Source organism: Haliotis rubra, unplaced genomic scaffold, assembly GCF_003918875.1.
Source record: "Haliotis rubra isolate DU_JTF1 unplaced genomic scaffold, ASM391887v1 Scf17, whole genome shotgun sequence".
NCBI lineage: Eukaryota > Metazoa > Mollusca > Gastropoda > Lepetellida > Haliotidae > Haliotis > Haliotis rubra.
The window spans coordinates 2,574,008-2,601,848 of record NW_025765669.1 but is presented as its reverse complement, the minus strand read 5'-3'; the positions used below and the strand labels follow the sequence as shown (position 1 = coordinate 2,601,848).

Genomic DNA, 27,841 nt, shown 5'->3' with positions numbered 1-27,841 from the left:
AGGGAAAGAGTCCTTTATGGGTGTCATTGTATGTGTTATGCGTTATGTGTTATGTGTCCTCATAATGAAGACTGACTGACTGAGTTTGGTTTTACGCCGCTTTTAGCAATATTCCAGCAACATCACGGCGGGGGACACCAGAAATGGGCTTCACACATTGTACCCATGTGGGGATTCGAACCCGGGTCTTCGGCGTGACGAGCCAACGCTTTAACCACTAGGCTACCCCATCGCCCTCATAATGAAGTAGCTACCTTATCTACATCCTGGTTAAATTAATGATAGAATACGCCCCGGTGTACCGTAAAGGCTGACTAATTAGATTGGTTGATCAGGCTAGGTTGTCATCGTGATCCGACAGCCTGCGATGTCACTCATTACATCAACCACCGGTTTGTCTAGTCCAGACACGAAATTATTCAGGTACCCTTGACTGGCCGAAATATTTCCGACTGCGGCATTAAACAACAAACAAATAAACAAACGTCACGACTGGGAATGATTGTACTAATTGTATATGATACATTGGATATATCTACTCAGGAAAACAGCTACACGTGCATGTGCGACAGAGGCATTAATTGCCGACACGCACATAATCATTTCATTGCTATGCTCGATCACATGAGAGATACTGGTTTGGCACAATTTTTAAATATTGCATTTCGATGAAAATCAACTAACGTGACTGTTCTATCAGCTTTATGATACAAAGCGACGACAACCGATCCAAGGTGGATGATCGCACGGTCTACAACGTTGCATAATAAACGGCCATGAGCCGAAGTCGTTGAAGGGTTTTATCCCTGAAATCACACATAATCCAACACTAAAATGTATGACGTCATCAATCTATGTGCATAATGTCATCAGAAGTGTGCGTTGTGGAATTGTGGTCCGTTTTGGGAGGCTTATTGTAACTGTGTTGCCTAAACGTGGACTGTTTTCGAAGAAGTTCGTTCGATTCCCGTACTGGAAAAAAAGAACAGACATTTTAAAATTCCAATATGGACATGTTAATATTGAGTTGTACAAAGAAAAATTGAACCATCAGCACTGAAAAAAACAAAATCGTTAATTGAAAGAATATCAAAATTTAAACGTGTCATAAGAAAATCCATGTATATCAAAAAGCTTCAAACTGGAAAGCAAAAATAATGCGTTGCTAAGAGCTGAAATCAATATAATGTAAACAAGGATATATGATTAAATGGTAACGATTTCTTTAAATATTGATACCACAAAATAATGATGTTATATTTGTACGTCAAAGGATGCAAGATATATAATAAGATAAGCATTAACTATAGAGGGATTAATTCTTTTTCAATGTAATTCATCGTCTTTTATATACTTTCCTATTATAAGTGTCATTATTAATACACAATTTTGCTTTTTGTCATTATTTCATTGCCATAATTAAATTATATAAGAAAAGTTTAATGATCAGTTATACAGACGTATTCGAGCATGCCAAAATCATTCTCATAAGAAAGGTATTATAAAAGGTATTACTTACAGTATGTATGTGGGTAATATCATTAGTTTGACACGATGCAATGATTCAGAAATACTAAAGCAGGCACCTTGTAGGTGATGTTAAATTCTAACTAGTACAGTTTCGAAGCGTGCATACAAATAATTGCAGATCATTATTGTATGTATAAAATCCAAAAAACGTATCATAATTCATTCCATATGTGCACTGATGAAACCACACAATGAGGGAATTGTAATAAAATGGTTGAAACATATTCTTTTGTAAATAAGATCAGATTAAGTTCATGAAGTAACAAATCAGTTTCTACATTAACCAACTTATTTAGGTATGAAAGTACGTAGTGTTCTCTCTCTACGCGCAAAATGTTTATGCAAAGTTATCTCCCCTTGCAACACGTAATATTTTATTGTTGTATGAATTTGCATGATTGCTCAGGAGCATGTATGACAATAGAGGAAGCGTACAGCAAGGAGATGTTTTGAGACTACTACTTATTGACATGCTGAGGCTATAACATAGAATCTAGGTTATGAGCGTACATATGCAGATTGGACAAAGGCACAGAACACACATGGAGAGCACTTTGGGATGTTTTTGCATTCACTGCCAAAGACGTAACGAAAATAACGAAGACTAACGGAAACATCCGAAAGTCACATTAAAACTAAAATAAACTAAGGGGAGATAACTATGATAGCGCAAACCTGGGTTTTCCTGCTTTCTCGGTGGCCAGGTCTTTCCACGGGCGAAAGATCTGTTAGCATCTGCTCAGTGTGAAGCAAGAAAAGAATGTCAGATACGAAACAGTCTATTTGCGCATGGTGAAGCCATATTAAATATATTCAGTGCGTCCTAAAACAAGACAGGGAGAGATAAACATGTAAACATACATGGAAAGGACGATAACAAGGGATAATAAACACAGAATCATATATGCATAAACATGTGATCTAAATGTGTATACAAGTAAGATGGCCGAGTCTTATCCTCTGCAATTTGCTGTGCAGAGTTGAGTTTTGCTGAGGCGTATCAGGTTTCGACAGTTGTAGTAGGTTCGAAACTGTTATGATCAATGATCCGTCAGCACCTTACCTGTGCTCGTGGGTCGGACCATTACCTATGTCACCCTGTGCGTTTCTGCCGTACAATACCCGTGAAGGTCCGGGGAAGAATATTGATCTTCAGTAACCCTTGCTTGTCTACCCGTGAAGGCCCGGGTTAGAATATTAATCTTCAGTAACCCATGCTTGCCGTAAGAGGCAACTAACGGGATCGGGTGGTCAGGCTCGCTGACTTGGTTGACACATGTCATCGGTTCCCAATTGCGCAGATCGATGCTCTTGCTGTTGATCACTGGATTGTCTGATCCAGACTCGATTATTGACAGACCACCGCCATATAGCTGGAATATTGCTGAGTGCGGCGTAAAACTAAACTCACTCACTCGTCCGTACAAAGACAGTGAGTGAGTATATATTCACGCCGCTCTTAGCAATATTCCTACAAATCCCGGGCGGTTGCTAGCAGAAACGATTTCCACGATTGTACCATTTGGGAGAATTCAACCAATGTTTTCGACGCCTTAACCAAATTAATTACCCCACCTGCCCCTTGTTAAACCAGTACGTTGTGATCTAAATATAATACTGTTAAAATGACCTCAAACCCAGTCATTCACACCTTTTCATAACGTGCAGGATCTCTACAACGATTATTGATTAATATACATTTTGGACGAGACATCAAGAATTCAACAACTCTCTCTCTCTCTCTCTCTCTCTCTCTCTCTCTCTCTCTCTCTCTCTCTCTCTCTCTCTCTCTCTCTCTCTCTCTCTCTCTCTCTCTCTCTCTCTCTCTCTCTCTCTCAATACATTAGAAAGTAGGTCATTGTTGCAAAGTCTTATACAAATATTGCCATTCTATTTCCACTGTTTGCACAAAATGCCGCCCGATGATTATCGCGTTTTGTATATTGATATAATTAGCGCTAGTTAGTAGTCTGTTTGATCCCCATATTAGGAAAATGGTTACCATTCAACAATAATTGGGTTTCAAAATACGAAAATATGTTTTCAATCGATAACAATTGGATTGAAGATAGCCTGGTGCAGTTGGTATGGATCGGGAGCCAAGAGATAGTTGATAACATGCCTAAGCAGCTTCCCCAGCAACTGATGAAGACTGTGTGAATGTAATGACAAAGAGTATATAGGTTAGACCATTGTCTAGTTATGTTTTCCATCTTACAATGTAGAGGGATGGAGAAGGCTGGACATCTGAGAAAGAAGGCACACAGGTCTGACAGTACAACAACCAGTTTCTTCAGGATGTGTAGAATGTGCAATGAACTTGTATTTTCTGTTAAATTCTACACTTCAAACGAAAAAAGTGAAAAATAACTGTTGAAAAAATATTTTCCCATCGGTTTCAAATAAAAGCATTATGCATAATGCTCTATCCTCTACATTCGGCCATTACGCATTGCTTTTCGATGGGCACTTAATGCAATACAAAACGGTTAATCCAGTACAATCGGTTCCCAACACAATACATTAACGTTCAGTATATTGTACTGGCGTCACATACAATGCACACACTTCATGAAATCCATAACACTATGTGACATATGCACGCTTTCCAAAAAAATGCACAAAATTCTAGTCTACATGACCGGTCACTGCTACAATGCACACACCCCATTCAATGTGACCGGTCACTGCTACAATGCACACACCCCATTCAATGTGACCGGCCCCATGTACAATGCATAACACTGAATCACATATCATAGTTCCATATTACAATGCACACTTTGTCCTCTACGATAGGTCTTTAATGCATGCGCATTGTTACATAATTATGATCATTTCCAAATATAATACACAGTGTCTCTATCCTATATGAGGGCGGTGGGGTAGCCTAGTGGTTAAAGCGTTCGCAAGTCACGCCGAAGACCCGGGTTCGATTCCTCACATGGGTACAATGAGTGAAGCCCATTTCTGGTGTTCCCCGCCGTGGTATTGCTGGAATATTGCTAAAAGCGGCGTAAAACTATACTCCCTCCCTCACTATTCTGTATGATGGGTCAATAATATTACACACAATCGGTCCATGATAAAATGCATAACACTCCAATATACAGGATCGGCGCTTAGGGGCGGTGGGGTAGTCTAGTGGTTAAAGCGTTGGCTCGTCACGCCGAACATCCGGGTTCGAATCCCCACATGGGTACAATGAGTGAAGCCCATTTCTGGTGTCCCCCGCCGTGATATTGCTGGAATATTGCTAAAAGCGGCGTAAAACCAAACTCAGTCAGTCAGTCAGGATCGGCGCTTAAGGAAATAGTAAGAACCACGAACTGTCGGATCCGGTAAGTGCAAGAAAAATCAAATGCATTTCATTCTATGTTAATCATCATTGTTCATAATTTTGTGGCATTTGGGTAAACTTTCAATGACATGGTCCATATCAAATGTGCTTCACACGTTCTATTGCTATACTGTGAGTGGCAGGGTGCACGTGTACTAATGTAGCAGTTAGTAGCGATCCTGATGAGTAAAGTAAAGTTGAGTAAATAATCCGACAAACCAGGGGTTGATAGCATGAGCAACGGTCCAAGCTATCGCTATCACGATTACACACAAGGTAAGTCACACATTGTACTGCCCATTCCCCAAAATCCCAATTCGTCAATAACGGAAAACCAGTGGGCAGTTCTGCCCCAAGACTCTTATAGGGCTAAATGAGTGAGCTAAATGAAAGCGTTTCAGTTATATTTCGGTATATCGACGTAATGCAGGTATCAGACGTTTACCAAGTTGGTGAAATCAACAAGCACAGGCATGGTGCTCATAACCAAGAAGCATTATGAGGATTCGAACCAATGTCATTGCCACCATACAGCTGGAATATTGCTCAGTGTGGCGTAAAACTAAACTTACTCAATGCCATTGACAAACGGTTGCACTTTAGACTACTGACCCGTGAAGCTCCGGGTTAGAACTGGTCTTCAGTAACCCATGCTTGTCATAAGAGGCGACTAACGGGATCGGGTGGTCAGGCCTGCTGACTTGGTTGACACATGTCATCGTATCCCAGTTACGTAGATCGATGCTCATGCTGGTGATCACTGGATTGTCTGGTCCAGACTCGATTATTTACTGACCACCGCCATATAGCTGGAATACTGCTGAGTGCGGCGTTAACTAAAACAACAAAAGCAGTCTCAGGCTACTCGGACACCCATGCCACGACGAAATAATGGCAGACCAATCGGTTCCCACTGTTGAAATTCGCAGAGTTACCAAACTTGCACCAATTTACGAAACCCTCCTCATTTTAATGAATCTCATTCAGTTTCCAAATATTTACAGTAAGAGACATTTACAGAAATTCGAAAGCTTGCAGTTGTACAGGTTTAGAGAAGCCCACTAATGTATATTTGTTCCAGGGGCCAAGGCATATTCTGAAAGCCTCTGTTGCCCTTAACATTACATAAGACCAAGTAAATCAGATCTGGTAACGAGAACGGTCAATACGCCAGGCTTTGTAATTTATGTGAACGACAAGCATTGAATTGAAATTGAAAGATGGGGAAAGGAAAGTGAATTACGGTGAAGAGAATTGGAAACGCGAACTCGGATGCAAAATCAACGACAAAGCAAAATTCAATATAGGGCATAAAAAAGAATAGCTTGCAATTGCATAGCAATAACTTTAGATCAGGCAAAAAGTGGATCATGTCCCATAAATCAAATGGCTTGCAAAAAAATTGCTTTCTGGGCTTAATTCATCTGATTTAATGGCTTGGAAAGAAATCATCTCCCAAATGAAATGAGATCCTATTTGCAATAACAGGACGTGGGTATTTGTTTGCTATTGCCAATTTTATTCTTGGGATCTGGGGATGTCCATGGACCCTGGGGGCCACTACACTCGCCTGGATATACCTTGGTTTGTGTATATATAACTCAAATCCATGGCAGCCTTGCGAGGAAGAGCATGGTCGTGAGCATTCTGTTGTGAGATATTGGTAGTTTATTGGCATACTCCGTAACTGATCAACCATTAACTTTGTCAGGTCGATGTCCTCGTTCATGGTTGGATGTCTGCAGCGTCAAATTAGACAACGACCTTACTTCACACAAACCTATCTGGGCTGCGGCGGTCGTGTGATCTAAGTGTTAGTATTTCCCTGTGGCTTTCCTTAATCATGCCTGATTACATTGGTCCTGGGTTTAAAACTATGATCCTAGGCAAAGAATTTAGCTTTCCTTACCCAGGTAAGTGACCGGCCGTTTGGGGTTGGTGGGATTTTTTTCCCCTGACAATGCAGTGAGAAAGGTACTTATTTATTAGTATGTTTGTTGTTTAACTCTGCACAGCTATACAGCTTCGGTCTGTAAATAATCGAGTCTAGACCAGACAATCCAGTGATGAACAGCATGAGCATCGATCAACCCAATTGGTATACAATATGACATGTGTCAACCAAGTAAGCTAGCCTGACCACCTAATCCCGTTAGTCGCCTCATACGACAAGCATCGGTTGCTGAAGACTAATTTGACTTAAGTACGACTCAATTCTTACTTTTGGGTTGGGTGTGGGTGAGCTTTACTTCAAGTTAGTGCGCAGCAGCACCGCAGCTTATGTCTTAAGCAACATGTCTGCATTTCCGCTTCCGGTTGCAAGGAAAGGTTCCTCTGCCAGATTTGTACGTTTAAGGCTTGGCTATAAAGCCTGTGTTGAAATAACCTGCTGACAGTGCCAGGATTGAGTACAGCAATATACATGTGATGCAGGTCTATGGTGCTTTTGAAGAAATTCCCCATGTTTTGTTGAGACGGTTGCATTATTTCATATCACCTTGAATATACAACCGGTACATTTGTGTGTCTTTTCACAGGTGTCTCGACAAACGTACACTTACAATGATCGCAGCACCATGTGTTGGAGAATGATACAAAACTACACATTTATATCCGAGCTGATTGTTTGTATAACCATCTGTATAAACAATGTACATCCATCATATGGGTTGATTTGACAGTGGGATGCGGAAGCAAGTACAGGCCAACCAGCTGTTCTCGGAGTTCGGTCACGTGGAGTTACGAGCTACACCTATCAAACTAGTCTCCAGGCTGTAGAACCAAAACATAATATGTATTACCTATTGCTGTTACGGATCCGTCACTCACGGCTGTTGAGCCTGGAATGTTTTCCTCACTGACTATATCTATCTTTCTTCATAGTTACCATAGCACATTAGCAAAATCACATTAAACCATAAAATGTGAATGAGGCAATGCTCACTAACTGTTTGGATGAATAATTTTAAACAGGAATATTTTAGCTGAGCAAGTGAGTGTTGTTTTATGCTAAAGTATTGTTCAGAGATGGGCTTCATAAGTTTTGTCAGTGTGGGGAATCGAACGCGGATCTGCAGCGTGACGAGCGAAAGCTATGACCGCTAGGATACCCCACTACCCTACTACGCCACTCACTTAGTATTGTGACGCGTAAGTACATTATCATATGTGTGATGTGACGAGTGTGTATTATTAAGGAGACATGTGTTGTTACGTCGCCTTAAGCGCCACTATTCGCTGTATAGAGTTGCGTCCCCTGGGCAAGCCCCCAAAAATATGGTCGGGTTCGACTCCAACTTCGTCCCGATTATATTTGTAGGTTTGTAAGCACCATAAACATGCTCGTGGGTTTCACTAAAATAGGGAACGTCTATGATCTGTACACTTCTAACCTTCCTCCCACATCAAGCTGGAACCACATCAAACAAGTATCGAACCCAAAACACTCACTCACACGTTCTTAAGGTAACTATGAGTGAGTGAGTATGATTTTACGCCGCTTTGAGCAATATTCCAGTAATATCACGGCGGGGGACACCAGAAATGGGCTTCACACATTGTACCCATGTGGGGATTCGAACCCGGGTCTTCGGTGTGACGAGCGAACGCTTTAACCACTAGGCTACCCCACCGCCCCTAAGTAACTATGTCTATAAAATGTATCACACCGTTTAACGTTCTAATGTTATATCCAAATACAAACATGATTAAACACACAATAACCTCGCCATATAGCTGGAATATAGCTGAGTGCACGTTAAACAACAAACCAACCATAATAACCCTTCACCAGAGTAAAGTAATCTATTTAGCCTCTTGTCAAAAGAACTGAAGATGGACCTGAATATGAAGATGGATTGAGCCGTAACATCTGCACCAACGTTCGTTAGAGTTCATAAAACTTATGTCAAAATAAGAAACTCGAGTGGTTTTGCAAGTATATCAATTTGATGCTGGCGTGTACCTTTTGAGCTCGTTTAACGATTGCTGATAAAACACGGCAATAGACTGTTAAACGTGTGGTGTTAATAATTTACAGGACTTGTAGAAACTAGAACGGCTGTAATCTGGATTCCGTTACATGTAGAACACAGCATGCCCTCGTGGCAATAACGTTATTATCAGAATCTGTTTGATATTACAAACGTTGTAACGCATTACGTTTCTCATGCTTAGTTTTATGTCTACTTAACATTGCACTTACGAGTTCACATAAATGCATCATATTTGAGTTATATGATTATGTTGCTCGTTCCACATATTTATTCTCAAGCTTGACTACAAAAAATAATATTTACGCTATCTTCAAATCATCCATTATGTATAATTATCAAAAACGTGATTTTCCAGTCATCGTAACAACTGCTCAGGTAAACACGTTTACTTATTATCTCATCAATTTACCTACATTGAACCCTTCTCGAGAGATGCAACGACAGGGATGATAATCCATGGGGCAGTATTGGTCGTTATGGCAATGTACCGAATGACACTCCTTATCCCATATCGTATACACACTTATCGTCGATGACGTCATTGTAGTGATGTAATTGGGTGCAAACGTCAGTAGTTGTTTATGACATGTTTCATCAAAGAAGTGTGATGATATTGCGATTATACCTTCAACGAGTTATTCCGATATGGCGTTTGTGATTATTTTGTTAAATATTGATAATGATGTCACAAGTGGTAATCGTGGCCAAATTGCCTAACTCTTAGAGGTGTAGGTTAGAGGACTCCGCCCTTAAGAGGCATAAAATGTGTATTTAGAAAGTTTGTTTGTATAGCCCCACAAGTTATTCTGGTGGCATACGCCTCTGGAATGTAAACCTTTACATACATTTCACGACCTGTGAAGATCGGGGTTAGAATTGGTCTTCAGTAACCATGCTTGTCGTAAGAGGCGACTAACGGGATCGGGTGGTCAGGCTCGCTGACTTGGTTGACCAGTTGTGTAGATCGATCCGCATGCTGTTGATCACTGGCTTGTATGGTCCAGACTATTGCGGAGTTAACAAATATTCGCTGAAAACGAACAAAAAATGTGTATTTCACTGTTCTGATTAGATGTACCTGTAGACATGTTATGACTGCTAACATTACCCGTCCTTGTAACACGCTTTTTGTGGGGTGTTTTTGAGCTCAAATAACCCCAATCGTATCTTCTCTGATACCATAAATAAATATTTAGCCCGCCCAGCTCGCTCCGTACAAAAACAGAGTGTTTTACCGTGCAGGGAGTGTGACTTTATGCACACACTGCACTCAAAAATAAGATTACAAACAAACGTTACCACAGAAAAAATCTATATTTGGGGTTATCCAAAACGCCCTCGGTCACGGCGACGCCTTTCAACTCAACTGCATATCTTTTCAAAATGGCGGACCACATGCGGCAAGGTTGTCGCTATAATCTACAGAACTAATTTGATTTGCTTGGATTATACTTCGGGCCTTTAATCTCCAGGTTGAATGTTACTGGAATATTGATTCTTGTTAATTCGTCCTAATTCCGATCACACACGGCATATTCCGTTTTCCGCATCGCCGCCTCCAGCGAAGCCGCTGCTTGTGTCTGGGCTTGGATCGCGACTCAGATGAAAAAAGCGATTATATTCAGTGACGCGTTCTAAAACTATCCAATTGATCACGACATCGTCTACACAATACACCATTCTAAATATGGTAGAATACACGAAACAGACATTACACCTATACGAATGCTCTCAAAATGAGAGAAAATCTTGATTCGGAAAATATGTTACTGTTGATGATTTGAGTCTTTTCAATTTCTTCTTTTAGATGGCTGAACTGATGAGTGAAAGATTCAGTCCATATGATTTCGGTTGTCTTGTCCATTATATCCTATATCTAAGTATCACTTAAATATCACTTATATCTAAGTATCACTTAAATATCACTTATATCTAAGTATCACTTAAATATCACTTATATCTAAGTATCACTTAAATATCACTTATATCTAAGTATCACTTAAATATCACTTATATCTAAGTATCACTTAAATATCACTTATATCTAAGTATCACTTAAATATCACTTATATCTAAGTATCACTTAAATATCACTTATACCAAAGTGACTCCAGGAGTCGGTAATAGTATTAATGGATTGTTCGAATTTTAAAATGCTCTAAAGTAGATAAACCTTATTACAGAGTTAAAATTATCTACTGAATTTATTCAGAATAATTTTAATATAATGACAATTAAAGGAATTTTGATAGGGGCTATATAGAAGGGTGTGAGTTCAGAATTATTTATGAAAAGGGTCAGAGAAAAATATTTTCCTTGAGGACAAACGAACTTTACAAATCGAGTTTCAAAGGACTGCATTTACAAGGAATGTCAATCTCATGATTTGTTTATTATATTCCAGTTCGTTCGTGGTTCGATTTCAGCTTACTGGTACACCAATACTGGTAAAACGAACAATAATCACGGGAAAGGGTGATTGTTGAAAGAGGCAACGCACTGTCCTGTGTACAGGATATATCGTCACAAATTCGCTGAGCACGGACAACATACATACATGTACTTGCATCCTACACTAAAGGACACGTAACACAGGCGAGTACCCTCAAGATAGGTCACCCAGCAGTGAATGGGTACCCGGTAGGATGAGATTGTGATCGTGAACGTTTTAGTGTCTCAGAGGTAGTTTGGTTTATACATTCCTCAGGAAGCTGAGAATGATCCACTGGCAAAGGTAATCAAATGCTAAGGCGCCCACGAAAAAATAAACTCGAAATATGAACAGTATACATGTTATCAATATTGTTTCTTGTAGTCATTCATTCCAGCTGTACACGATCGAATCTGGGCCAGTCAAACCACGCCGTCGCGGTAAGAAGACGTAATCCCCCAAGGCAGGGAGTTCAATCAATGTAATTAATATCTGCTCTAGATCTCGACACCGCTGATCAAAGATATGAAGACATCTCATGACGGGTCACGTCAGAAAGACTTATAATCCTACCAATCAGAGCGACGCTTACTAGATCGGGAAAGTGACAGACTGAATGAAATGTGTTCCGAGTGACAGTTATAGATTGTACGGCTGATTCCGTCAAACTCTTCAATGGGACTAAGATTTGGAACAAAAGAGACTTTCCATAGCCCCTTGGAAGTGCTGTCACACAATCTCGACACTCTATTAGACATTCCACAATATTCTTTTGTCCCGTTTTCCTATTTGAATCGCTATTTTCCAAAGGATATTCCGGAATGATAACGGCAAGTTTGTAACTGGAGTTCTAAAACTCATGAAATCCGCTTTCTGATTAGTTAATCTTGACGTCTTGTCATCATCTGGCGTGACCTGTTTGCTCTGACCAGCTCGCGTTTAACCGGAACAAGCCGAATAAGCGACTTATGCCCTTCTCGTAGCTTTTTTGTGACTGGGATCCGTCTAAGACGAAACCGTTATAGTAAAAGAAACCCCAGCCTTGTTGGATAATTTCCAAAATTGCGAGTAGTGGTTCACGTATAATTCACCCGTATCTCATATATATTGCAGATTCTATTTAAAACACATCACCTTAAGCTGATATACTTTATGACTGACCTCAATTACAATATCCTGAGTCTATATGTATTTACAGTGTGTGTGTGGATTCAAACATTATTCTTGAAGACTTCTTTGACCAAAATACTTGACATAATACCCGTATTTTGATTGGTTTGTCGCATTCCAACACACAACTTTCATAGAGCTGTGATATCGTGGGACGAATTAATCCAGACTAATTATCAATTACTAGAATGAAACGAGTCAAGACACTTCGTGTACTCAGAATTAGCAAAGAATGCCTGGCATCCACAAACTCCTTACTCCTTACAACGCCTTCATAGTTGCAGTGTCTAAAACCACAAAGAGGGGCCAGGGCGGGAGCTCCGTCTCTGAATTACCACAAACAAACACCAAGATATGGGACCGGCAAATGTTTGCCGAGACAGGGAGAGAACAGAATCAATGTAGCGACAATGAAAACTTGTTAAGAATGTGGATTGTTATTTCTTCCAGAGTGAGAAGGATGTGATTACAAACGACCAGAACCTCCACAAAGTGATTAATCGTTGATGGAAGGAAGATGAGCAGACGATATTTGAGCACGTGACATCAGTTCCAGACACGCTCCTCCTCGTGCCCCTCTGAGGCCTGTTTGGAGGATAAGCAGGGAAGGAGTCTTCTCGGATTTACAGGCACTCTCTCATATTTGCTTATTTTCCTTTTTTGTCTCAACGTCGAACTGAAAGAACCGGGCGGATCTGAAGACTGAGAAGGGAGATTCAGGCTCATTTCGTGATATACCCTCAGAATATATCTCCGTGCTGCTAATAAAGCGTACCCATTTTCCAATCAATGGCCAGATAGTCTTCGCTGCGGATCTGACGGTCATCTACCACGCCCTGCACAGAACAGTTTAAACAATCAATTCCAAACTGTAATATTTACTGATTCACTAAATAGCTTACAGTAGCTTACTCCCAAACAGACCTATTCATAAGAGAAGGGTAACGAAATACTTTCAATTATAGATACAATCCAAAAAGGTATACCGTTTGGGAAGGTGTACTTGGCTGCGGTCCCAAAGTTAACGCCCAAGTCCATATTCTTCCCTAACTCTTAAACTCTTGGTATTCGTTTTGTGAACCCTCCTGTGCCTCCTGTAGTAGATATGAGGTATTCTATCCATCTATGTCAGTACGTCCTACTGCGAAACCAGTTCCATCGCAAATAAATTCATCATCATCAGTATCATAGGGTTCGAAACATCGTCAGAAGTAGCTTCATAGTCGTGACAAGAAAGCGCTTGAATAAAGTGGCATCATAACAATCAACCTATAGTTGAGCTGACGCTCCGTTGTTTATGGTGATTTCAACTATGGTCGACGCTTTGTTCTGTTATAAGCAAATAAATGCGACAGAATCATTTCCATAATCATACTAACTGCAGAGCATGGTGCGAATTCGAATACTAGTAATCATTAGCATGTAATTATGAATAACCCATTTCTGGTGTCCCGCCGTGATATTGCTGGAATATTGCTAAAAGCGGCGTAAAACCATACTCACTCACTCACTCAATTATGAATGAAATATACATTATTGACGAAAGCAGGTGTTCGCAAAACGGTGAAGGTATCATTCACCACTGGTCACAAACACATGCAAAGGCTCGTCAGTCGTCACGGTATGGCGTCATGTTACCAAGCGTCAGATTGAGTAGACATTTCATTTATTTTAACGCATGATAAAAATATGTTTATGTCAGAATTCCATAAAGGCGTTAATCCGAGTCCAACCAATGCGTTAGTACCGGAGTCCATATCACATACTAAAGTGCCCTTGGAATTAGAGGATTTCGTAGGGTTTTTCAGTCACTGAAGTCAACGTCGCCCATTCTCTACATGTACAGCCTCACACACACGTCAATCAATAGAACGGCTTAGGCGATGTCTCGTTTTTTTCTACTTATTCTTTCAGAGAATGACTGGGTAATCTTAAGAATTGATCAGCACACCGAATTATCTGTCCTGAGTGGGTGACTGGGGGACATTGAATAAGTTAACTTCAAGGTAGATAATACGAATAGTTGTGCTGTACCTCGTTAATATAACCGTGTGGGTCGTCACAGTGCAGCTGCGTTCGATATGAATGATTCATAATTGTAGGTAAGAAAAAACAGGTTGTTAACTATTCAATGAATGCAACATATGTTATATTTGGGATTACACTTTCTTAGTAAGGCCAGACCAATTTTATTTCTTGTTTTACGGATTTTTGTTTTCAGAAAACTTAAAGGCAGGAGGGAAAAAAAATAAAATAAAATCACAAGTAAAAGTAATTTTCCTTCTAAATACTCAAAGTATCTTACTTTGGCAATTTTTGAAGTGTATATTGGGCAAAAACAATTTAAAAACAATTTTCTTGTAAGTTTACATTTTTGGCCCATAAAACCATTAGGATCTTATTTTTTGAGCGGGGAAAATTAATTTTATTTTTTTTCTCATTCTTGAAAAAATACGACAGGCGGATCAGGAAAACAAGAAAATAAATTGGTCTGCCCTAAAGTACAGATTTTAGTACTTTTGTTGGGTTGAGTCCCATCGCGGTGGCTGAGCGGGTTAGGCGGCTGACTTTGCGTGCTGGCGATTAGTACCAGAAATGTACTAGAATCTGTACTTTACTAAGAAAGTGTAATCCCAAATGTAACACATGTTACATTTGACCACTTTCTAAATGGCATTGTGTATTCAATGAAACACTAAAAGTCTTGTATCACAATATCAAGATTTAACCCCCTGTTTCGGATAGATTAGCTGGTTGTCATGGAATCGATCTTTGAAACAAGGAATATGTTGATAATGAACAAAACAAAACAGGTTGGTAAAATATATTAACAGATGATATTAAACACGATAATCCAGTGTGAGTGAGTGAGTTTTGTTTAACTCTGCTTTAAGCTATACTTTGGTTTCATCTTGAAGCATCTTGATGCTTGATGCGACAGGTAAGCCTGAAGTGATGCAAGTCTTTCTTCATCGCTTTTTGTCCTTTACACCAAATATAATGTGTTTCGGCACATAACCGAGACTGGTTATTCTCTTGACGTCTTTATATAATAATCCGATGTATATCACTTTGGTAATAACCATGAGCAACTGTAACTGGGAGAAAATCCCAGCAACATTATCTTGAAGCATTTAGGATTCGAATCCACAATCGTCTATGGGACGCAACTCTGCATCGCCCCAGGAATCCAGAAACAGGTGTTTCATATTTATATCATTGAATTTTATCATTTTAGTTAAAATATATAGCATTAAAAAAAAATAAAGATAAAACGTGATGTTTCTGGCGGTTTCGGACTGAGAGCTCGACAAACCGATATTAAGGAGTGCCGAACTGTTAACAACACCTACATCCTATAATACGCAATGCCTAACTGTAGTACCGTGCATTTACATAAATCTAAAACATCGGAGCGTAATTACATAGAACTAATGTACAAATATACATTATCTTTGTGAAAACGGCAGACCTCGCTTTCTTTCACATTAAAGAACACCTGCAAAAATAAGAGGGCAAAACTATTGATCCACAAACACAATCACGACATCAGTGTATGAAATAGATAGGATACGTGCAAGGCAAGGACATGACGTTCGGTGACCTTTAACATTCTTGCAGTTTGCTGGTCTGATGTGATCGTTCCCGCGACGTGGGCTGATGGGTAGGCGTTTATGTGCGCTAACTTGAGCACCGGAGACTTTGGGTTGTCATGAAGTGGAATTGTTATGGTTAATCGGAGGCGTCTAACGGTTCAGTTATGAAGTCACAACCGACGAACATTTCCAGATGATTGGTTGTATTAAAATAAGGTATTCTAATATATCAATGTAAGGGTGGGCAAACTATTAATTCTAATTTTGAATGGGATATATACAAGTAAAGTGATCCGCGCCAATTTTTTAGATGATTTTTTATCACTATTGTAACGGTATAATAACGCTAGTGCTTAATCTTCTTTAACCCACGGAGATTCCGGGCAAGACTAGAGGTTAAGTAGGAGGTGACTAAATAGATCTTAGGGATTGGTCGGTTGTATTTCATTGTATCCAATATGCGCTCATGAAGTCAATCACTGGATTGTTTCGTCAAGACTCAATTATTTACAGACCCCATCACCTAGCTCGACAACCTCATAGTGCGGTGTAAAACAACGAATACATTTTCAGTTTAAACAGATTGGGTCAGTTTTGGTGAACTTGAATAAGTGCCATGTTGTGAAAGAGAACCACGTACCATGCTTTGGAACCCGTGGAGATCCGGGTTAGAATCGTTCTTGTATGCATAGAGATTATTCAGTAATGTTAACAAACTTTGACAGACTTGATATAATAGTACATTAGTAACTATATGTGATACTATTCAAGACATGGATGGTAAGGCTGTCGAAGCAGGCGTAAATCGTAAAGCAGAGTTGGAAAGCACACCAGAAACCTATGAATGTTAATATCTCTGTTCGCCCCGAATATGTTTCCAGGTTTTTCAGCACTAGCCCGTACCCATTCGTTTCACCAAGGTAGTAAAAGCCGTGAAGATCGGGGTTAGAATTGATCTTCAGTATCCCATGCTTGTCGTAAGAGGCGACTAACGGGATAAGGTAGTCAGGCTCGCTGACTTGGTGGACATATGTCATCGTACCCCAATTGCGTAGATCTTCATGGGTCCCCCAGTGCAGTAAGCACAATAAATTATCTCTCATCTGACACATGTTGTCTCATTTTAAAGAAGTAACTTGTTAAAATTGTCTCTGTTAACCAAGCAGTGAATGGGTACCCGGTGGGATAGGATGGTTTTCTGACTGTTAACCTTCTAGCGCCTGTCTGCGCATCGCGTAATCTATCCTCAGCGCCTGAGCATCTTCAGGTGGATATTAGGCGATCTACAAATGTATTATATATTATTATCTTCAATTATTGATTAGAAGGAAGTATGTCATTTTCTCTTCCACATCGCCCTCCAGAGAAGGCGTGTTTAATGCCGGCAAAGAGCTTTGTACTACTTGAAAAGGGGACAATGCGCCAGAAGGCACGCCCTGTCACAGAGTACCTACATCGTGCATATTCCTGAAACGATGTATGTTGACTGTGCACACAAGAAAAAATATGAAAAGCAATTAGATTATCGATCTACAGGTAACTGTTCTGTAGCCTGTCGGACAAGAACAAAGCTTTTGTATATGATATCAAAAAGCAATGCTAATCTCGTCCTTAGGTAAACAATCATTGTGAACGCATTGTCGTGAAAGAAAGGAGTCATTTAGGAGGTTATTTTTTCAGGAGCATTAGTTGATGCCAACAAGTAACATTAGTACGTGGTTCTGTGCCAACATCAAAACGCAAACAACGCCGGGTTGGGATCGATCCCGATGGAAATGTCAGAACGTCATCCGATACGTGATGTGTGCTGGATCTCCATATGGGTCCCGGCACAATGATGCTGACTATCGCCCTCACTTGCAGATATGTAATGGAGAGGATTATTGAGTCTATTGCCATTTTACTGGCAGTAATTACGCCACTTACACGTTATGGCTCATGATATTGCTGTGTTGTGAATGCTATGTGCGCTGTTGGTGCATGAGCTGAACCAGCCTCTCGCCGTCTGTATTGCACTAGTAACGTCACGCCCGCAGTCGATGGATCTTAGCGACGTCACACTCACATTTGACGTGCCTACTCTCTAGTAACGTCACGCCCATATTTGACGTGTTTGCTCCAGTAACGTCACGCCCACAGTCGACGTGTTTGCTCTAGTAACGTCACGCCCACAGTCGACGTGTTGCTCTAGTAACGTCACCCGTCGACGTGTCTGTTCTAGTAACGTCACGCCCACAGTCGACGTGTTTGCTCTATTAACGTCACGCCCACATTTGACGTGTATGCTCTAGTAACGTCATGCCCACAGTCGACGTGTCTGTTCTAGTAACGTCACGCCAACAGTCGACGTTTGTGCTATAGTAAAGGCACGCCCACAGTCGACGTTTGTACGCCTACAGTCATGTCTGCTCTAGTAACGTCATGCCCACAGTCGACGTTTGTGCTCTAGTAACGTCACGCCTACAGTCGACGTTTGTGCTCTAGTATAGTCATGCCCACAGTCATGTCTGCTCTAGTAACGTCACGCCCACAGTCGACGTTTGTGCTCTAGTAACGTCACGCCCACAGTCGACGTTTGTGCTCTAGTAACGTCACGCCCACAGTCGACATGCATGCTCTAGTAACGTCACGCCCTCAGTCGACGTTATATGATCTAGTAACGTCACACCCACAATTGATTTATATACCTTAACGACGTGACAATCGACGTGTGTGCTCTTGTAACGTCACACCCACAGACCGTATGAACCGTAGCGACGTCACGCACATAATCAACGTGTATGCACTAGACTCGTAACGCACTCAGACGACTCATGTACCTGAACGACGTCACGTCAACTGTCAACATGTATGCACTAGCAACATCACACCCAGTGTCGACGTGTATGCATGCACTATCAACGTCACGCTGAATGTCGACCTAAAAACATTAAGTCCACTGTCAACGATTACGTAGTAGCCACATCACGCCATTCTCATCAGCACGTGCTATTCTCGGAAATATAAACCAGTCATTCAACAAAGTGAACTAGTTATCTTTCAATCCAATTATCTGTATTGACAAATATAACATCGTGTAGTAAAAACACGGCGGCTCTTCCAGGTCACACCAGAAACAGCAAATCAAAGTCGAATTAAAGGAATCAAAGCCACTGGAAGCTACTCACATTATCCAGTATAAACTGTTGTATATATTAAAGTATTAACAAGCTTGAGAGTGAGCGTCACTTTTGTTCTACTTACGTTTGTCTTGGTTTTATTTTGTTTGTGTTTTTTTTTTCTTCTTTTTTTTTGGGGGTGTGTGTGTGTGTGTGTGTGTGTGTGTTTGGGGTCCTTTTTTTCCCTTTTGTGGGGTGTGTTTGGGGTTTTTTTGTTTTGTTTTGTTTTTTTGTTTTGTTGTTGATTTTTTTTGGGGTGGGGGGTGGGGGATGTTTCTTGTTTTTTTGTGTGTTTTTGTTTTGTCTTTGTTTTAGTTTTTATTTGGTGTTTTCTTTTTGTATTTGTTTTTGCTTTTTTGATGGTTTTTTTGGGGGGGGAGGGTTGTTTGTTTTTTATTCGGGGGTAGTTTGGTTTTGTCAGGGATACAGACAATATACTGATTGCTGCTTTGAATACTCAGGGACATCTTCTGTGTGCATAATCTAACACGAATACATCCATATCATGTTACCGTAACTATCGGGGTTCGTGCCTCGTTATTTCGAATGTCACATCACGCTAGGTTCGGCAATACGGGATTCGACTGTATGTTTATTTAGGCCCAAAACGAAAACATCCAGTGACCGCACTTGCTCCTTAACAAAATGATTTCAGAAAAGTTACAAGATGAAGCATTGATTTCTACGATCACTGCCATCAGTAAACTGACCCAGAAGATATTTGTATTTCTGGCAACATAAAGAGTAGATCAACAGCATGATAGCAACAAGTGAATACACCATGTCGGGCATGAATGATGTAAAATCGTAAGACAGCACTTGTTGCAAATTGCCAAATGAAAAAACTATTTTCTTTACGAGAAGCTTTATCAGATAGTTCCTTAATGATGTCAGACGCAGATTAGCGTTCGGACTGTATTTCCTCTGAAAACACGAACAGGGGATATTGATTGGAGTTCCCCATTCCCTCCTAAAGACAGTTCTCTTGGACGTGCTTTTTTTAGGGCGAACGATCGTTACCATGGCAATACTTTCTATATCCGAGTTATTCTCATTAATCAAGCGGTCGACTCGGGCGGACGTCTGGTGAACTTTGACGGGAAGGTATTGACAATTTTAGCACTAATCACAAGTCGTAAAGAAAGTCGTACGGGAAAGGCACATCCTTTCGGAAAATGAAATTTATTGAAGATTTTCATAATGGTTATGTGAAGGCGAAATTAATGGTCTTTAAATGTCTGCAATTCAAGCTCTAGTAGGAATAAGCCTGACATTAAATCCAGCACTCGACAGGTGATTTAAGGTTACTTATTGGATCGAAAACCAAAACAACGAGCGCATGTTAAGATTTGTCATGATTCAAGTCGGGTATGTACAAATACTGCCATAACGTGTACGAATGAGAAGGTCAGGTGTAATGATGAGTATTTGATTTATACTAAGACATGTCAATAGCGAAATATTCATATTTATAAAGACTTTACGCAATAGGTTAAGGAGATTTTATGATACTATCGGAGGCCTGGGCGACCCAGTTGTTTAAAGCGCCGCAATTCCATATGCCTAGCTGTTTTCCTCAGGTGCTGGAACCGTGAAGATCCGAGTAAGAATTGGTCTTCAGCAACCCACGCTTGTCGTAACAGGCTAGGCGACTAACGTGATCGGGTTGTCAGGCTCACTGACTTCGTTGACACATGATGTAAGGTGATGGTGAAATTGGGTTTAAGGTCGTGCTTGAACATATTTCGCTTATATGACGACGTGCATGCGTGTGTATGTGTATGTGCGGCTGCTTTTTGTATAGCCCGGACTTAAGCAGGTTTTATAGTGCTAGCCCACTGAGATACCATGCCGCAGTGGAGCATGAATACCCCACTCAGACACATAATACTTGTCCTTGTTGTACCCATTAATGCCGAGCGCCAGGCAGGGACCAACAAGTACCATCTAACGTCTTTGGGTATGACGCAGTCGGGGATCGAGCCCGCGACCTTCCGCTCTCCCGGACGGACGCTCTAACCACAACACCACGGAGGCAGTCTGCTATGATGTAAACTTACTCACTCATGATGGCATTATTAGCTAATTTGCCACATTGTCGACCAAAATCCTGGTAGCTCAGGACATGACATGACATGACATGACGTCACGCTGGGATGTTATGACGTCATGTTGGAAGGTTACATACAAATTGGTAAAACGTCCGTATTTCTGATAAATATTCATCTAATTGTTAACTTACTGCGTTATAAACTTCGTCATGTTGAATAACATTTTGTAAAAGCTTGGATTGAAAAATATTCTTTGATACATTCTACACCAATAGGATTGCACTGATTAAAAAATAATGGTCATTGATATTCATTAACTGACGATGATGAAATTATAATTATAATAGCTTGTTTTGTTGCTCATTGTTGCCATCCCACCATAATAACACGTATTGTCAGAACAGTAAAAAATAATCTGAACAAAACTGACGTTTTTCATGCATCATTAAGCAAACTGGATTGCCACAGTGTAATGACCTCTAAATGCATACAACACATGGTCTCTGGTACGGCGTCTGGGATGGCTGATGAAGTGTGTCAATGGTTCTTTAGCCGCGTGCAATCAGAGAATGTTTGTCCATTGCGTCGCTTAATGAAAGGTTTGCCGAAAAAGGACAACGCTATTTGAAAGGGCAATCAATAGGACAGCCGTTTAATTTGTCGATCGAAAATGCCTCATTAACTCATTAGGTAACAGGAAAGATCTCAGGAAGCGAAATAAATCGTTGGAAATGCGGAAAGGCCATCATGGCTGTAAAGCCTCGTTTTTTTATGCTGAGCTCTTTTAAGCAGCAAAAATAGTCATGATTGAATGATATCGAAAGTTGAAAGAGTGTTCAAACAGGTGATACATTTCTCCTTTAAAGAAGGACGATCTTCCGGAATATGGAGTGTTTTATATAGATTTGAATGTTTTGCCAGTGTATGTGTTTGTGACCGGTGCCACCGTTGGGGCAGGACACGCTCATCTTTACGAGGATCCCTTTTAGACAGTGATTCCAAAACATTCTTTTAGTCGGAATCGTGCCATGGACGCTGTTTTTAACAGATCTCTCGTATTCTTACAGAAACGTCTTGCAAAAAAACTGTAAATAATTGAATATATGTGTGTGTGTGGGTGGGTGGGTGGTGTGTGTGTGTGTGTGTGTGTGTGTGTGTAAGTGCACAATTGACATGCCTTTGCATGAGTTTATGTCAGGTGCTAAATATCAGTAGACCTTTTGAAATGATTGATGAAAAGGGCTTTGTCACTTGTATCTATATCATGTAGCATAACTATGTATATAGTTCGACTTTATATGTCTCCTGTATCATCAACAAACAATTTACAGAACTCGTTTGATACATTTTGATAAACACCATCGTAGGACAATTTCTCTCGTCAAATTCTTGGTCGACAGTAACGGCCTACAGGCAAGGGCAGGGATAAGAATGTCAACTGAATGTATCCTGTCAACTTTAACGTCAACTGGAAGTGTCACGTCTACTCCTTCAAATGATAATGCATATACTATTTTGAACCGCTATAAATGGTGTTACGCAACCAAACATTCACCTTATTTTTACGCACATTGTGCACATGGCGAGTGCTACCTACATCGAGGAAAACGCGAACACCTGGGTGAATAAATGCTTTCAGAGATCATATGATCTTCATGTCTGTTTAACCTTACATTCAAAATGGAGTCGTTTTCGTTGGATAATCGTGACTGTATATTCTCCAGTGTTGATATCTTATATCATACATGCATGTGTTTATAAACACACTAGTCATTTTTCGACATAAAACTATTACATGATATCTGAAGAAGTAATTACTCATATTTTATCAATATACGTCGTCGTTAACGCAAAGCAGAATGCATATGTTGCTTTTTCTCATCTTAAAAAGGCAAAATCTATTAATCACAAAGAAGCCCCAGAAAGCATTTGGTGAAGGAACGTAATCCATTAATCAATCCCATGGAGCCAGTATTACTTGTACGGCAGCCAAGAACACTTGCCGAGCAATGGGCTGTGTGGGCTCCATAAGACACTATAGGATGCTACCTGGTAACCTGGGCGTGACGGCATCGTGTGAACAGTTTGCAATAGTATCGTGTGTACATGTGTGGCTACATATATATATATATATATATCTTGTTTCCAAAACCCGAAGACAGTTGAGGGCCTTAGTATTGCTACATATGTCATTTGTCTACACAAGATTTCTTTCTTTGTTGCTGAACGCCTCACTCAGCAATATTCACCTATGTGTGTTGGTATTTGACTGCAATGGAAACTTTAGTAGTGTTGCTTATGATATGGTTTAACTAACCGAATGTGCAATATGAAGTCGTAGCTGGAGTCAGGCTACATATCACATTATTTTCCCATGGATATGGCTACATATGTCCCGGTCGACGTAGAATGCAATGGTAACTTTAGCAGTGTTGCTTATGATATGGTTTAGCTAACCGAATGTGTAATATGAAGTCGTAGCTGGAGTCAGGCTACATATCACATTATTTTCCCATGATGGATATGGCTACATATGTCCCGGTCGACGTAGAATGCAATGGTAACTTTTGAACGGTTACTTTTCAGTTAGCATTGTTTGTAACGTGTCTTTTTTAAGCTAATAATTTATCAATTAGTATACACTGGCAAAATTTGAAATTATGAGGCCCTGGTTAGATTAGGTCATCAGAACCCATGCGTGTCACCATCCTGGTTAGATAAGGTCATCAGCAACCCATCCTTGTCCCCATCCTGGTAAGATTAGGTCACCAACCCATGCTTGTTGTGAGAGTCGACTACCGGGATCGGGTGGTCAGTCTCGTTGACTTAGTTGATGCATGTCATGGGTAGATCGGTGCTCATGATATAATCACTGGATTGTTCAGCCTAGACTCAAATTTGTCAGACAGTCATATAGTGGGAATATTGAGATGATATGTTCATAATTTCAATCACTGGATTATTCCGTCTAGATTGGAATTTGTCAGACCGTCATATAATGATAAGTTTGCCGACTGCGGCGTTAAACAACAAACAAAAACTAGTTCCGACCAATCAAACAACGGAAATCAACAACGAGGAGAGTTCTATGTATATACAACTTCTTTAATCTAATATGAGGGGAATTTAATATAATTATTGTATATACATAGAACTCTCCTCGCGGTTCATTACACCAACTTCTAAATGCCACTCAAACAAGTTAACGGAAATTAAGCGCAGTTGACATTAAATCGATGTCATTGTTATAAATACGTTATAATTGAAACAGTAGGTGTTACGAAACAGCAGCCACCCACACCCACACCCACACCCACACCCACACCCACACCCACACCCACCATCATCTAGGGTAACGGATTGTGCCTATGACATAAATAGTCTTTTCACTTAATAATCAGTTACCATATGTTTTACTGTTTTACTGTCGACATTTATTATTTCCCCATAACGACCTTCGCTAATGAAGCACATATTTCATCCTATTTTGGGTCCAATGATGTCGAGGAGATACATTTCGGATATACATAGCACAAGATGGGGATACAGGACTTGAATCACAATATCAAATGTTTCTGCACGATTAATGAGGACGTTATACAAAGCACTGAAAATACCATTGCACAGCCGAAAAGCCGCCATTAATTGTCTGTAACAACGTGGAACACAATAACAAGACATTAGCAGACTGGGTGAAACCATACTGCGATACAGATATTAGCCAGGTGTAAAAATAAACAGTTACTATACGTGGAAGCACAACAGAGCGGATTGTCTGTGTTTGAAAGTATTGTCAAGGTTATGAAAACTGTGCCGTCTACATCTGTGGTGAAGTATGTTGCTTGCTACCTGGGGTACTTTGTTCTAGGGAGCTGTGAATTTATCAAAACATGGGGAAAAACCGACAAAGGTTGTCGCGTTCTCATGGAAACAGTGAGTGGGTTAGTTTAAAGTGAGTGAGTATGGGTTTACGCCGCTTCTAACAATACTCCAGCATTAGCACGGCGGGAGACATAGAAATGTACTTCACACATTGTATCGAACCCGGGTCTTCGGCGTGACGAGCGAACACCTTACCCACTAGGCTACCCCACCGCCCCTGCGTTAGTTTTATGGACGCTTTGAACAGTATTCATGTCATATCATGAGTATTATTATACGTGAGAATACTGGTGAATTAAAGTCTGAACTGATGTACGTCACAAACGTTTACCACTGTGATGAAACCCAGTGACGGGTATGGGGCTGTCAAACACAGAAACGTAATCATCCTGAACCGGCATTCAAACCCAGGTGTACCAGGACGGTGCAATTCAGGGGGACACAAAGCATCGCAGCGTCTTAGACAAGTCAGCCGTGTCTGTGTTTGAAAGAAGTGTTAGGCCAGGACGATGCAATTCAGGGGGACACAAAGCATCGAAGCGTCTTAGACAAGTCAGCCGTGTCTGTGTTTGAAAGAAGTGTTAGGCCAGGACGATGCAATTCAGGGGGACACAAAGCATCGCAGCGTCTTAGACAAGTCAGCCGTGTCTGTGTTTGAAAGAAGTGTTAGGCCAGGACGATGCAATTCAGGGGGACACAAAGCATCGCAGCGTCTTAGACAAGTCAGCCGTGTCTGTGTTTGAAAAGAAGTGTTAGGGGACCAGCATCGCACGAAGTGCAATTCCAGGGATGCAATTCAGGGGACACAAAGCATCGCAGCGTCTTAGACAAGTCAGCCGTGTCTGTGTTTGAAAGAAGTGTTAGGTCAGGACGATGCAATTCAGGGGGACACAAAGCATCGCAGCGTCTTAGACAAGTCAGCCGTGTCTGTGTTTGAAAGAAGTGTTAGGTCAGGACGATGCAATTCAGGGGGACACAAAGCATCGCAGCGTCTTAGACAAGTCAGCCGTGTCTGTGTTTGAAAGAAGTGTTAGGCCAGGACGATGCAATTCAGGGGACACAAAGCATCGCAGCGTCTTAGACAAGTCAGCCGTGTCTGTGTTTGAAAGAAGTGCAATTCAGGGGGACACAATGCATCGCAGTGTCTTGAACAAGTCAGCCGTTCTGTGTTTGAAAGAAATGTTAGGCCAGGACGATGGTCAACAAGTCAGCCGTGTCTGTGTTTGAAAGAGGTGTGTGCCCAAGAAAACTGTGCCTTCGATACAAACAACAAGTAAAGATAGACGACTTTGTGAATATTTTAGCTCCCTCGCTTCTTCAGACGTACCATGTGTAATGAATTTATGGTTATGTCGTCGACAATGCAATTCTTAACATGCAGATGCCGCTACACGAAGAAATAACCTTCAAATGAATATAACTTCCTGTGTGTGTATGGCTGGCGGTGGACCTGCCACCTGAGGCTCACATGAGGCCCTTTAAACTTGCCACAATAAATAGCAAAAATCCAGTACAGGAAGGTCGAGGCTCGACATTTACAGCATCCATTAAACCAAATATCCTGCTATTAGTTGTTTTTATGAAGTCAGTGAATAATATATTTCTGTTTTATTTTTCACCGTTATAGATTATTAACTTCATCATATTTCACCTGTGAAACTGCAAATAGATTATTTATTACAGAGTATGACTGAGATGTTTGAATATAAATGAATACGAACATGCAGTGGACTCGGTTTATAACAGACTGGCGAAAAACTGGCGACTTATCGAGTAGGGCGTTGGTGGTCCCGGTCACTTGTCGAAATGCGTATAAGGTGAGGTGAGGTGAAATTGGGTTTAACGTCGTGCTTGAGAATATTTCACTCATATGACGACGTGCATGCGTGTGTATGTGTATATGCGGCTGCTTGTACTAGCCCAGACTGAAGCTGGTTTTATAGTGTTAGCTCACTGAGATACCATGCCGCAGTGAAGCATGAATACCCCACTCAGACACATTATACTGACTCCGAGCCGACCAGTCCTTGTTGTACCCATTAATGCCGAGCGCCAGACAGGTACCAACAAGTACCATATTTTAACGTCTTTTGGTATGACACGGTCGGGGATCGAACCCGCGACCTTCCGCTCTCCGGGCGGACGCTCTAACCACTACACCACGGAGGTGGTGTGAAATGCGTATAACGAACTACGGTTATAACGAAATAGCAGTTAGCAGTCCCAATTTGTTCGTTATAACCGTAGCTTACTGTACAAGGATACTGGTAATTTCAGACCGAGGACCGACTTACTGACGTCCGTATATGTCCGTAAACTGTAAACTCACTCACTCTGTAAACTCAAACGTATTTGACTAAGTCTGATACGAGCTCTCAAAATTCTCAAAGCACAACTATGTGAGTGAGTGAGTATGATTTTACGCCGCTTTTAGCAATATTCCAGCAATATCACGGAGGGGGACACTAGAAATGGGCTCCACACATTGTGCCCATGTGGGGAATCGAACCCTGTCTTCGGCGTGACGAGCGAACGCGTTAACCATGTGGCTACCCCACCGCTCCCTCAACTATGTAACAGACAGAGCACAATGTCAGACCGCCATAGGTGTATAAACGTATCACCTTTTGAAACATTTCCAGGTACAGTGGAGCATTATTCACACGGCAGTGCCTACGATAAACGCAA

At 40.9% G+C, this 27,841-nt stretch overlaps 1 protein-coding gene across 1 annotated transcript in view; it reads right to left on the bottom strand.

The window, feature by feature from the left end:
- Positions 1-247: 247 nt before the first annotated feature.
- Positions 248-27,841, bottom strand: part of LOC124272472 — a 75,913-nt gene continuing 48,319 nt past the window's right edge. The window contains exons 2-3 of the mRNA XM_046707651.1: positions 2,206-2,265; positions 248-972 (exon numbers count right to left, since the gene is read on the bottom strand). Of these exons, the coding sequence (XP_046563607.1) occupies positions 848-972; positions 2,206-2,265 (185 nt within the window). The 3' untranslated portion in view covers positions 248-847. The remainder of the gene's footprint in view (positions 973-2,205; positions 2,266-27,841) is intronic.